This window comes from Sapajus apella, unplaced genomic scaffold (assembly GCF_009761245.1).
Source record: "Sapajus apella isolate SASKATOON/1434 unplaced genomic scaffold, GSC_monkey_1.0 scaffold19, whole genome shotgun sequence".
Taxonomy (NCBI): Eukaryota; Metazoa; Chordata; class Mammalia; order Primates; family Cebidae; genus Sapajus; species Sapajus apella.
In genome coordinates this window covers 14,939,528-14,954,148 of record NW_022436959.1, presented here as the reverse complement: position 1 = coordinate 14,954,148, position 14,621 = coordinate 14,939,528, and the positions used below count along the sequence as shown (strand labels likewise).

Below are 14,621 nucleotides of genomic sequence, written 5' to 3'. Positions count from 1 at the left end.
TTCCTTCCTTCCTTCCTTCCTTCCTTCCTTCCTTCCTTCCTTCCTTCCTTCCTTCCTTTTTCTTTCTTTCTCTCTTTCTCTCTTTTGCTTGTTCACTGCAACCTCTGCCTCCCAGTTCTAACAATTCTCCCTCAGCCTCCTGAGTAGCTGGGACTACAGGTGTGTGCCTCCATGCCCAGATAATTGTTTGTATTTTTAGTAGAGATGGGGTGGCTCCCTCTTTTGTTCCATGTTGGCCAGGATGGTCTCAATCTCTTGATGTCATGATCCACCCGCCTCAGCCTCCCAAAGTGCTGGAATTATAGGCTTGAGCCACCATGCCCGGCTTATATCTAAAGATCTTTCTAATGCCTATGACTCTCAGAGGAAAACTCCAGACTACTCAGATTAATGGTGAAAAACAATGCATCATCACAACCCCCCAATGTGTAATAACTGTAAGCTGATGGAGCAGAGAGAAAGTGATAGCATCCATCAACCATAAAGCTCACTTTGGGATTTTATTATGCATTGTGCCATTTGGGGAATGTTGGAATTCTTTATTCATAGGGGTGTCCACATAAAGCTTGTTCTACTTCTATAAATCCAAACCAAAGCAAGATCATGGAAGGTTTTAGGAACTATCTATATGAAGTACCACTCTCTCCCCTCTTTGATGGCAGGTGGCAAAAGTTTTATCTTGACACATTCCACCCCCAGTCCCACCTCTGAGGTCACCCAGATATGCTGGTATGACTCATTTTTTTGAGCCTTCTTGTGAATCCATACCTCGAAGCCACTTTCTGACATCTTAATTGTCTCATTATCACCATTATTCTCTCCCATTATGTCTTTCTTGGATCTTGAGGTGCCCCTAATCCTTTACTCTGACTCACTTTGCCTCAGTCATGCCCAGTCATTCCTGGAACCTGAACAAAGAGGACATTTACAAGGATTTGTTAAAATGGTTGAGTCTTGTTCACTTACTTATGTATAAACGTGCAATAAATGAACATACATGCCATAGCTTATTTCTCTATTTTTTTAATGTAGGAGGGAAATGCTAGAAAAAGGGGGAGAAACTGCAAAATTCAAAAACCTATTCCAGCTAAAACTAAGCACTGCAACATTGGCCTCTTCAGACCAAAACAATCATCCTTTTTGCTTCAAAAATAGAGCAGATAATTTTATGACAAAAAATAAAGCCAAATTTTTATGTAACAGCAAATAAGAACTTGGTCACGTTTTAAGTAAAATATGCATATTTAACATGATTTATTAGAAAAAATGTACTGTACACTTGCCCACCGTCTGTTATGTTCTGTTATGATATTTTCAGCAATCTTCTATTTTTGCAATCTTAAAACAACATTTAGGACTACTGGATGCCAGATGGAATTTTTCCTTTCCACCCACTTCCCAGTGCAAAAGCAAAAAAAAGGTTCTTTGCATCCTACATGGAAATCTTTTATAAATTCCTTTTCCTCATCTTTAGCAACCAAAGCATATGAATGACTCAGAAATCACCAAACTTTGCCTCAATCAGTATGAGGCAAATATACAGCACAGTAACTTGTATTTAAAGTGAACATATCTGCCTGCACAGTGTTTATTAACAAAGGGTATTCACATTATATGTGTGAGCAAAATTCATTTCTAAAAAAACAGGACTGACTCCAAGCCAACTTTTTAAAGAAAAATGGTGATATAACAGTGTATTTTAGGGAAAAGGTAATAAATTAGAAGTGAACCATCAGTGGACATTCTGTCTTCACTGGAACTGAAGTCCCCTGACTTCAACTGCCCACAGCAAATCCTTTGCATGCATGCTGGTTACTGTTTAATGTGAAATTGACAGAGTGGACGGTGAGGAAAGGGGGACCAGAAAGCTTTGAAGGAGTGAGTGTGACCCATTCCCCTCCTTCAAATCCGTCCCCACACTGCAGCAGAGGAATCTGAAAAATTTGAATCTAATTATTTGCTTAAATTGTACATGCTTAAATTCTACACAAGAGCTTGCTATTGCCCTTAGTACATATGTTTAGTTAAACCCACAGGTCCTGCATCCTCCAGCTCCTGCACCTTCTTCACCTGGCCCTGCCTCTTCCATCCACAGCATCCATAGTCCACACTTAGGCTCCAGCTGGTTGGTTCTGCTTCTAGAGCTGCCTCTCTTCTGCACACCAGGCCCCTTGTGTCATCACAGGTGTTCTTTCCTCTGCCTGGAATACCCATCCCTCCTCACATTTCATAGTTCTCCTGACCCTTCAGATTCTGTCTCTCTCTCTCAGGGAAATGTGCGTGACTCCCTAGACTAGCCAAGGTCCCTGTTAAACACTTCCACAGTACTTGGATGCTGACCACACAGGTAAGCTGTGAATTCAGTCTCTGAGTTTCTCGCAGAACATCAGCTCATGAGGTCAGAGGTGTATCAGGGCAGTCCTTCTGGAACCAAGGCACACTGTAAGTTGCTACCTATGTTTCTCTACTTCTTAATATCTCTTTTTATTTTTCTAAACCTTGGTAGTACACAGTTATCATGAACTCCATCTGTCTGTGCATCCTTTCCCTAAACTTTTTGCCTTAAAGCACTCATTATAAGCCCAAATAAAACCAGAATGCCAAAAGTTTCTAGTGTTGCCTGATCAGACACCAGACTATACGGTAGTAACATTGTTATATTAATGCAGATCAGGCCTTGATGGGGGTAGAGAAGAAAAGAATATAAGGTCACCTGGGGTCTGGAATGAGATATATCACTGGGGGAGGAGGGTGAGGGCAAAAAAACAACGAAAAAATAAACTTTTTTCAACACTTCACTTTAACAATTTCTCGACCATATTGCAGATGATATGGCTATTTTAATTTTACAAGAATAAGAACCGAATAAAGCTAGGAGCAGCATCTGTACGGCAGGAAATAAAAAGACCCTTTGATAACATGAGTTTGATAAATCGTACTGAACCAGTATTCGCGTTCTTGATTGGGCCTTTTAAAATCAACTTGAGCAAAAAAAATAGCATAACAAATTCTTCTCTCTTCAAAAACGCTCAAACTAATTTTTAAAAAATGTTAGGACTTGCAGTGGGCTTCTTGCAAGAACCTAAAAATACAGCTAATGAGCAGATGGCTCCACCAGACAGCAGGAGCACACCACTGACTTTCACTGGCAGTTAACTGCTATTTTTCTGGAGGAAAAGCTAGAATTTAAAGAGCACACAGAGTGAACCAAACTTGTAAACCTTGCTCCTAAGTAAATGAGAAGAGCATGGTTTGCTGCAGTTGTGAAATGTGTTTGCCAGATTCTACTTTCCTCTAAATGTCTTATTTAGACACTTCATTAAATGCTGTCTTGAATGGTTAACTGTTTTCCATGTATAAATTCTTTCCCCAGCTAGACTGTAAACTTCTTGGAGGAAAGAACTAGCTTCTACTTGGCCATATTATTCTCTATTAAAAATGGACTATAATAACTCACTCCAGGAAACCTAATTCTGATGAAAAGAGACTTTAATACCCAACCCAACACTAAGTCAGGATTTTGCTATTAAGGAAAATAACCTGAGGTGATTTGTCAGTTTATAGGTGGGCAACTTAATGTATTATGAATTGCCTGTTACACCCTAGTTCTGACTTTCAATTCTATTACAATAACATTAGAAAGTTCTGCTTCTCTTTAATAAGCAGTTTCTTGGTTAAACTAAATTACTGACAAACTTCAAATAATGCTGGGATTCCTTGAAACTTTACTCACCCTGATGTGTAAGTTTGAAAACAACGATAAAACCTCTCTTCCTTTTAGTATTTCATATAAAGTAAAAAGAGGATTTTCACCATATATTTAACTGCTTAAAAAAAGAGACAAAATGAAAGTTGGAAAAAGGTAGAGACCAACTTATAATACGTAAAAAGAAGAGTGACAGCGGCCAGAATACTCCAAACCACTTCTCCCCTAGTAATCCTTAAACAAGGAACCCTTTGACGTAGGCAGAATTCCAGGATGAGGCTGCAGGAAACAGGGGAAAGGAAATTCCGGTTGAGGCTGAGTGATAGGGACCCTACCCTGGCAGCAGACTATGCCAAGATGCAGTTTCAGAGTGTGCAAAATCCCCTTCCCACCCATCCATATTTCATGAGTGAATTAGAAAAGGGGAAGGAAGTAGGGTGGGTTCCCAGACTTAACAAAGGAACAGAAGAAAATGGGGTGGGGAGGGAAGGGAGGGATACAGACAGGATCCCTAGGGAAAGTATTGCTGAACAAGGTTTTCACATACATTTTATAGACACTGCTTATTTCTACAGCTGGAAGTTAGGAAGTCAGTTTAGAAGCTATTGTTGGTATTTCGAATCTACAGTTTAATACACTACAAAGCATAAACTACATTTCAGGAAAAGTACAGGCTCGGTTTTCTGGTAAATAGTGTAGCTATATTCCAGAAAATAGGACCCACTTCCATCTAGACATATACTTTAATGTAACTATTTTACTGAAACTAAAATGTGAAGAGTTTATGAGCTTTTCAAATCTAAGTTATGACTCTAACTTTTCTTTTTCTGCCTCCCTACTCCCCGCTGTCCACCACGTAGTCTTTCTGTCTCTGGCCTCCAGGGCTGCCCTCTCCACGAATGCCCTCTTTCGCAGGACTGATGTGGTGCTGGTCACCTTGGCTTCCTGGCCACCTATCAGTCCTCACTCCAGAGACGAAGGCTGAAGGAAGACACCCTCCAGAGGCAATCACTTGAATTCACTCTGGGCGCCAAGTCTGCCTAATCACTCTTCAGCTCCCTCACTATTCAGTCACACTGAAATAATATAACTTATCTCATGAAGGCCCTGCCTTAACCATTTTCCTTTGGAAAAGGTAGAAAACCAAATGCTCAGTTGGTCCTCATTATTTCTAGAATGAAGGGAACCTTCTCAGCCCTCAAAATCCTCCACAGTCTGGTCCCAATCTCATGTCTCATGAAATCTTCACTCCCCTTCCACACCCTCAACTCTTGGTATTCTGGCAACATGAAATCATTTCAGAGTTCCAAAAAAAATCCTGTATTTTGAGATCTCTGTGCATTTCCTAATGCCATTCTTCCCACTAGGAATACTTTTCTTCAATGTGGATTCTTTAAATCCAATCCGAAACCTAATTTAAGGTCTGGGTCAAACTCTACTTCTGCCCTAAAAAAGAATCCTGTTTCCTCAGCTGTAAATTCTTTTTCTAACTCCTATGTATCTCCCTTGGGATTCTCTTCACTGCTTCCTGGTATCTCAGTTATTCATGTTGGTATCTTTTCTCCAAAACTAGACTGTACTTCTTGAGGGCAGGAGCCACCATAGTTAGTCTGGCTCTTCTACGATATCAGCTTAAATGAAAGTTTAGTGAATGAATCGATGACAGAGTATTCTAGAATAGAAGTATAGTAACACCAACTCAAGACTACAGAGATCAGGAGAGCAACCCCAAAATCCTAGTGAATTCTGAGGAAGGCATAGATATTGCAGCAAATGCCAAAGCTCTAGCCAAACATGTCAGTTAATTTGGGAACTACTCTGATTAAGGTATTTTCAAAGGGTTCTGAAAAGAAAAGTTTATGTAGTCCCCATACTGTTTGCCAGAACCCCCACCTAACGATTTGTCAATGAGACAAATACTAACGTCTGAGTCACCTGAAGCAAACTGCAGGCAAACAAAGCAAGGTAAATGGCTTATGTAGCTTTTTGGAAAAGGTCGTAAAAAATAGAACATTCTTATGTCTGCCACTATATCAAAGAATCTTTAAAAACTGCTTAATATAAAATAGCATGTACATCCTCCATTACCAGTCACCGAATTCTGTCCATTTTACTGCATAAATGACTCTCCACATTTACTCCCTTCTTGGTTCTTATGGTTACTGCCCCAGTTCAGGCTGGCACCTCTCACCTGACACACTACAGTAGCTTTCTAAAGGTTCTTTCCAACATTTTCCTCTTCTTCACTCAATTTTTTCTCTAAAGTAATGCCAGAGAGAACTTCCAAAGGCCACATCTGATTATGCCACTTCCCTTCTTTGATGGCTTTCCTTTGCCAAAAAGGCAAGTTTAAACTCCTTAGGGTAGCTTACTAGTCCTTCAGAATGGAATTTTAGGCTGACTCCCAGCCCACCCCTCTCCATTCCCTATGAATCACCAGGAGTGCAGTCATGTGTCTTCCCGAGGGTCCCTCTGCCTGAATTGCTGTCCCCTGCCTTCCTCTATGACCATCAGTCATTCTTCAGGGTCATGCTCAAAAGTCCCCATGTGATAACACGTGCCCCTACCACTGTTGGTATAGTCACAGAATTAAGGCTAGCAAAGACAATGCCTGCATAAGAGATAGTGTCCTTAAAGAACCAGCAACTCAATGTTAACTCTACTATCATAATGTTTAGAAGACACAGCCCATTTCTTTCCCCTTCTGAAAGTCCTCCCATAATAATTTTCAACACATAGGAATGAGTGCTTGCTAATTTTGCCTACAGCTAGTTAGAAAATAGAAAAACAGAGTGCTTCCTGAGAAACCTGTGACAATAACACAGTTAACTTTTTAAATTTCAGAAACACCTTGGCAAAAGCACAGAGTGAAGCATTTCTCTAATGTCATGCATTTATAATCATAGCAGTAAGCAGTTAATATTAGAAATGCCTACAGAGAAAGCTGTAATCCCCTTCAATTTGTAACAAGATGTACCAGCAACAAAAGCTTTATTCTATCAAATTCATGTCTTTCCCTACGCAGTAGTGCTGCAAATTAGCTTTCTCTTTGGCATCTATGTGGCATTCTAGAACTGGAAAAGTAATGTAGGTTAGTCAAAAGAATGACTCAATAGGCAACGTGGATTCTAACTCAAACTTTATCACTGTTACTTAACTAGCTTTGGCCCAGATGAGGTCAATGAAGCATTTTAAAATCATAAAAGAAAGGAAATCTGTATATAACTTCAGGGTTTGGTCATTATTGTTATAACAAGAAGAGGAAACTGCAAAACTAGGTTTATGTTAAGTAAACTGCAGTTTCCTCTGTCCATGCTGTGTGTTGGAACTGAGTTTCTATGAAGAGCAGATGACAGCTATTATAAAGAAAGCGAGGTCAGGAAAAATGAAAATGCTACACCACGTTCATGAACCCTGTGAGGCTAACGGGTAAGCAAAGGTACAGGCACATCAAACGCCCAAGACATAAAAGACTGAAATGAATTAGCGGGTGGTTTTTATCCCTAATAAATTACTGTAAAAATGTAAGCATCTAGTACCAAATAATTCATAGATTCCACTGGTGTCATCCTGCAGAAGGGAGATGACAGGATAGCTTAGTTTATATTTATCACTAGATCCCTAATATTCCTTTCCTTATTTTAAGCTTCACAGAAAAGTCTACATAGAAAAAGTCCTAATTCCAATGTTAATTTACACACCATCTTTCCTCTCAGAAACACAAATGTTTCATAGCTGTTAATGCATCCATAAGACAGTCATGCAAGAAGTAAAAAACGTTAGTGGTCTACAAACGAAATGAAGGTGTAACGGTAACAGCAGATAACCATAAGCAAAGCTGTAAATCTTCAACAGTAAATTTCTGCCTCATGTTAAAAGCCTTGAAAATTATCAGCCCCAAGTTTAGATTTCTATAGTTACAGATGTGGAGAGTATTATAATTTTATTGGCTGTAACTACTTACAATATTCTGGCTTGAACTAAATATACAACAAAGACAACATACAGGTATCTTTCTAATAAGCGCAAAGTTGTTTTGTGGCCTAAAGCTTATGATTTCTAACTTTGGAGCCAACAGTTTGATTTTTGAAAGATCTTACCATACCTCAAGTTGTCACTGGTTCACTGCACCTAATTTGCAATCAGTTGTAAGATATAGCATTCATTTTAATGACCATAAGGAAAGAAAAATGTTCACAATTTAACTATGACATGTTTTCATATCATCAATTGTTAAGACTCTTGTGGGGAAAACATGCATCTTGAAATCAATAAAATATGGCATATGAAAACTGTTGCTCATCTAATTAAAATGAATCAAAAGGAAATTTTTTTAGAAATTTAAGTCACACATTAGGATATTCAAATATCCTAAGGACGCAGCAGAGATTGAGTAAATCTGTGATACAGTCAACCTTCAGGGTGCTTATCACAACTTGAACAAGGTGCTCAATTTTTCAACAGTACCCAGCAAAGTGAAGGTTGCCTGAGACCTACATGACACTTAAAGTCAATAGTCACCTCTGAAATAGTTCAATCACAAGGCTTTGAAACTGCCTAATTATTCTCTTTCTCGAGACACCAACTGCTACAATTCGACATCTCACTGCTAGAGAAGTGCTGTGTTATTAAACTAAGCAGCCAGCCAGACTTGAGCATCTCACTCCTCTCCTGCTCACAGAAACCTTGCCATTTGTATTAATAGACCTGGAGCAGAAAAAGCATGAAGCAATGTTTTCCCCCCTGAAAAGGATTGCACGGAAAAATTAAAGTCAGAGAAAGACACATAGCACAGGGGAATTTTCCCCTTCATGAGCAGTCCTGGAGAGTGCAGCACTGAAAGTGAAGTCTTACAACCAACAACAACAAAATCAACAGATAACAATGTGTGGCACAAGAAAGTGGTCCCATTGTCTTCCCAGCATGATGGCAGCATTCTCAGTTCTAAGGCTCTATCTGAATAAATGCTTTCAGGAGGACCAAGCGGAACGTCCCTTTCCTCCAGTTTTAACTGTATTCAAACAATATAAGTCTTGTTGGAACACAAGCCTTCATAAGATGCTGGGAAATCTCCCTTCTGACCCTCCCACTTGGTGAGAGCATTTATAATCTGTTTTCATGTTTTTATCTATTTCTAGTGACTTAGGACACATTCATTTGGCAACTAGATCCACCTCTGTACTAAACATAAAAATACGTTGAAATGTTTTCTTTCAAAAGTCATGTTCTACAAACTACATGATAAGGCAAAACTTCCAAAATCAAACTTGAAAACCACCCAAGCAGGATCATAAATAGATAGGCATTCATATTTGCTTAAATGTATTCTCGTATTTCTACATAATTTACTTTTGAGAAGTCTCTTATAAATCCAGTGTCATAAGCCACTTGCTTAGAGCTACGAACAGCTGTCATTTTTACTAAGGAGGATGCTCTTGGGGAAAAAAACCCCAAAACCTAAAGAATTTAAAATAAAATAGTCTTTCGTTCAAACATGCAATCAGGCAGAAACATTTTCCACCTCTAAAAACCCAAAACATAAAGAATTTAAAATAAAATATTCTTTCATTCAAACATGCAATCAGCAGAAACATTTTCCACCCCTTGAAACCTGCATCCCCAAGAGGCAGAAGGCTTACGTGTTCAGACTTCTGTTCTTTTTTGTCCGTCTGCAAAAACTGATAGTTGTCTCTTGCCAGCTTCTGGACTAGTTCAATTCGTCCGATTTCATCTCTCTCTTGAAGCTTGCACATCACCCCTGCCTTAAGAGTTGGAGAAAACGCGAAGATATACTTAAAACCACAGTCCCAGGACATGACACCACTGCAAAGTTCACCTTATAATAAGCTCATCTTTTCCACTGCCTGGATTAAATCATGGTCTTGGTAAATATTTTGCCATTCAAAAACTGAAGTTACAATATTTTAATCTAGGAGCACCATGCCAAAAGACTTAATGTTGAGTCTGCATATCGTTCTACTTTAAGAGGGTGAAGGACAGAGCAAACTAAATCATTTGCTACTAAGTGTGCGCCTGATATGCCCCTGTTTGTTTGTTCCTGACAGCCTGTTTCCTGTTACATAAGCAGAGCCTAGCAAGAGGTTAAAAACTCATGGGAAAGTTAGCCAGGAACCACACTGGTGAAAGGGTGAACTGATACAGAGCCCTAAAAATAACACCCTAATTCTTTAGCTCCACACCAAATTATTCCATATATAAAAAAACCCTGAACAAGAAGATCACATGATGATATTTTTCACAACTGGAAAATTACTATGGGGCATTAGTAAAATGCCACTAATAGTGCATAAAAGATGGTGAAACATTTTACTAAAAATAAGAGATTGCAAAAAGAAAGCTTGAAATTTCATTCATTGGGGTTTGGAAATGATCCATAAAGCATCTATTTTATATAAGGTCAAAGCACCTAAATAATAATAAGAGGAAAGAGGTGAATCTAAGACTCTGAAATAGAAAAAAAAATTCATTCTAACACACTAATTATGAACTGTTTCTGCTCAAATTCTTTCCAAAATGGTTCATATTGACATACCAAGACCTGATCTAATAAAGAAATCCAAAGTTATACTTGGCAGGAACAGTCAAAACTATGGAATCCAATCCATAACCTATTGGATTTGAATATACTCTGTAACATGACCAAATACAGCAAAGGGGCTGGCAAAGAATCCAAATTTCATGATCTTAATGGTTTGTGCTAAAGATACCCATGTTGTTGAGTGGGCAGCAGAGAAATGGAACCATCCATGCAAAGCAATGACTAAATCTTTATTCCAAAGGGCAATGGTATCTCTTTATCTAGCAGTTTGTCCAACTAAGAAGGAAACAAAACATTTCTGAAGTGGGTCACATCACAGACTCCTAGAGGACAAGTGGAATTCCTCCACCAAAGTCAGAGATTTTTACAACATAACCTCACAAGTGGTTTTTCAGCTCCTTTCTAAAGTTTCCTTGGACAGGAACCTAAGTTTATCTTAAGACAGTCTGTGCCCTGTTGGATAGCCAGGATTGTTGGAAAGTCCCTTATTCTTATCATACTAGACAAAACTTTGAAACCATTTAACTTCAATCCATGAGGACTAGTTTTGCCTTTTAAAGCAATGGAAATGAGGCCTATTCTTTATCCAATGTGACAATCTTTCAAAATATTTAAATACAAATATTTATTATACTCTCCTTTTAATACTTTCCAGATATATATCTGATATGGCTTGGTAGCATCCCCCACCCAAATCTCTCATCTTGAATTGTAGTTTCCATAATCCCCAAATGTTGTGGGTAGAACCAGGTGGAGGAGACTGAATCATGGGGGCAGGATTTTCCTGCGCTGTTTTTGTGATAGTGAATAGGTAAAGGGGAGCTCCCCTTCATACGTTGTCTTACTGCTGCCATAAAAGACATGTCTTTTCTATTCCTTTGCCTTTTGCCATGATTGTGAGGCCTCCCCAGCCATGCTGAACTGTGAGTCAATTAAACCTCTTTCCTTTATAAAGTACCCAATCTCAGGTATGTCTTTATTAGCAGCATAAGAGAAGACTAATACAATATTCCTAGTTCCCTAAATTATATTATTTATTCATTCACTCAACAGAGTGAAGGATTTATTTGAGCAAGAACCTACTATAAGTTCTGAGGATATGGTAGTGAACATAAAACAACAAAGTTCTGGCCAGGTGCAGTGGCTCACGCCCGTAATCCCACCACTTTGGGAGGCCAAGGAGGGTGGATCACCTGAGGTCAGGAGTTTGACACCAGCCTGGCCAACATGGTAAAACCCGCCTCTACTAAAAATACAAAAAATTAGCTGGGTGTGGTGGTGCACACCTATAGTCCCAATTAGGAGGCTGAGGCAGGAGAATCGCTTGAACCTGGAAGGCAGAGGTTGCAATGAGCTGAGATCGCACCACTGTATTCCAGCCTGGGCAACAGAGCAAGACTCCGTCTCAAAACAATAAAAAACAAAGTTCGCCACATCATGAAGCATACATTCATAATGTAACATACCAATAGGAAATATGGAGTGGTAACATATGACAGAAAAAACAATGAAGTAGGGTAAGAGGACAGAGAAATAATTGAAGGCATTATTAAGATAAAAAGATCAAGAAAGGATTTTCTAGTAAAATGACATCTGAATGGTGACCTAAAGGAAATGAGGAGGAGGTGCTGTGGATATCTAGAAGGAAGTGTGTTTCAGGCAGAGGAACAGCAAGTACAAGGGCCCTAAGTCTCAAGTGTGTTTGACGTGCTCATGGATGAGCAGAGAGCGCAGCAGGGCTAGAGGAGAGCCAGAAGCAGCAGACTGGTGACACTGGTTGAGAGGTAATGCAGGAGCCCAACACATAATTTCCTCATAGGCTGTATAAGGAGTTTGGATTCTTTTTCTGAATAAGACAGAAATCCTTTGGAAGGTTTTGAACAGAGAATTAGCAAAACATGATTGACATTTTAGCAGGATCATTGTGTGTTCTGGGTTGGACGTGGGAGAAGTAGTTGATGCTAGAACACCAGTTAGGTGCCTGGTTTTCACGAGACATGGCTTGGAACATGTGCTAGTGGTGAAGATGGTAAATGTGGCTCTAACCAGTAGACAGATTTCACAGGTAGAGCCAGCAGATTTTGTTGTTTGGGAGTCTCCAAAATATTAGGCTTGAGTAACTGGAAGGATGGAGTCGTCATGGGAGATGTGGGGGTTGGTCTGGGAAAGAAAATGGCTATTTGACATCCAAGTGGAGTTGCTGGTTGGAAGTCTGCAGGTTCAGGGGAAGTCCAGTCTGAAGGTATGAATTCAAGAGTCATCAGAGTGCAGATGGTATTCCTCTGGTTTTACCAATGGAATGATGTAAATCCAGGAATGAAGTCTAGTGTTTTGATATTGGGAAGATGAAGAGTAATTAATCAGAAAAGGTGACTGAGGAGGAGTGGCTCCAGGAAAAGAATCTGGAGAGTAGTGAAGCTGTCTCAAGAAGGAAGGAGTGAAAAACTCTATCAAATGATGCTGAAATGTCAAACAAGGTGGGCTCAAAATAGCTGACAGTGATTTGACAAAGTAATTGATAACTTCAAGTGGAGCAATTTCTGTTTGAACCGATAGAGACAAAACCTTCAATAGCATGGGTTCAACAGGAAACAGGACACAATTCTTCCAAAGAGTTTTGTGACAAGAAATGAGGCACTAGCTTAAGAGTGACCTTGAAGAGAGTTTGGGTTGCTTATTTACTTAACATGAGGGCTATTCCAGGATATTTACCTTTATTAGAATTCCAGTAGACAGCAAAACTTCATGACATGGGAAGGAGAAAGGGGCATTTTCAAGAGTTATGTTCTTGAGTAGGAAGGAGAAGATAAAGATCTACTCTCAGGAAGAAATATGAATATAAATACTTCATCCACTGAACAGGAGAAACAATGAAATACAGGGGTAAATATGTGGGTATGTTGGCATATTTGGTGTTAGAAACATGCAGAAATTCTTTTCTGAAGGCTTCTATTTCTCAGAAAAATAAGTAGCAAGTTATTAACTGAAAATAGGAAACTGTGGGGGAACTGCTCCTGGAGGCATAAGAAAAGAAGGCACGTTAATAGTCATTCAGGTTGCAGGCACTGGCAAACTATTTTGTAAAGGACCAGACAGTAAATATTCTAGGCTTTGTAGGCCACAGGGTCTCTGTGGCAACTGCCCAATTCTGCAAGAGATCATACATAAATGTATGAACACAGCACGTTCCAATGACATTTTATTTATAAAAACAAGCAGTGGGCTATGGTTTGTTGACCCCTGGACTAAGAGAAGAGGAAACTGGACAAGGGAAGTAGAATAAAGATTGCCAAGCATTACTAAAGGCCCATCTGATTTTCTTTTTAGATCCTTTCACGCTCCTAGCCATCCTCCGTAAGGCATATTTCTGTTTGTCAGGAGTTTAATGCAGTCCATAATCTGAGACAATGATAAATATATGGGTCTATCATGAGGATGCTCTTTTAATCTACGCTAATGAGGATAAAGGAGTTTCAATGGTGTTATAAAATAACTATCAAGGCAGGGAAATGGGCAATTTCTACTTACAAATAAACATTCTTTAAATGCTTTGACACTTAAATACGTTTCTGTTATCTAGAAAATGCATGTATGTCAACCAGCGAGGATTTCGTCTCTCTCCTTCCATGTCACCTGCACAGTGTTTAATATACTGTCTTGCTGGGCACAGTAGCTCAGGCCTGTAATCCCAGCACTTTGGGAGTCTGAGGCAGGCAGATCACGAGGTCAGGCGTTTGAGACTAGCCTGGCCAACATGGTGAAACCCTGTCTCTACTAATAATATAAAAAATTAGCTGGGCGTGTTGGCGGGCACCTGTAATCCCAGCTACTTGGGAGACTAAGGCAGGAGAATCACTTGAACCCAGTAGGCGGAGGTTGCAGTGAGCCAACACTGTGCCATTGCACTGTAGCCTGGGCGACAGAGTGAGACTCAGTCTCAAAAATAAATAAATGCATAAAATAATAACAGTAATAATATACTGTCCTGTCGGTAGAGGGAGCATGCTAATGACCTTCCAAACTGCCAACCTGGAAACCTGCTCCATGGTTTATTCAGTGGTGTGATGGGCTAGACCTGATCTTGCTCTGCTCCACAGTATGGCCCTCCCATAAAAAAGACAGCATGTGGGGACTGGAGGCCCAGGCAGTGGTGGGACACAGATGAGAGTACTGGGCAGCTGCAACTCATCACCACGGGGAGCCTGTTCCCTCCTTTCTCCAGCACAGGCTCCAAAGCAACTGAGATTAGCTCCCACAGACTCAAACTGGAGATAAAGTCTTTCCTTCTATCTGTAGTTCCCAAAAACTGTGTGTGTGTGTGTGTGTGTGTGTGTGTGTGTGTGTGTGTGTGTGTGT

General features: G+C 39.8%; 1 protein-coding gene and 1 long non-coding RNA gene across 3 annotated transcripts in view; both read right to left on the bottom strand.

Moving 5' to 3' along the window:
- RAPGEF5 (Rap guanine nucleotide exchange factor 5) overlaps window positions 1–14,621 on the bottom strand; it is a 249,102-nt gene that overhangs the window by 92,146 nt on the left and 142,335 nt on the right. For both annotated transcript variants that reach the window (XM_032287013.1, XM_032287012.1), the window contains exon 9: window positions 9,346–9,468. In XM_032287013.1, coding sequence (XP_032142904.1) covers window positions 9,346–9,468 — 123 coding nt within the window. The remainder of the gene's footprint in view (window positions 1–9,345; window positions 9,469–14,621) is intronic.
- Window positions 5,946–9,351, bottom strand: LOC116557508. Its single transcript, XR_004271545.1, has 2 exons — window positions 9,308–9,351; window positions 5,946–9,227 (listed from the first exon to the last, which is right to left on the bottom strand). It is a non-coding gene; the product is annotated as an uncharacterized LOC116557508 (long non-coding RNA).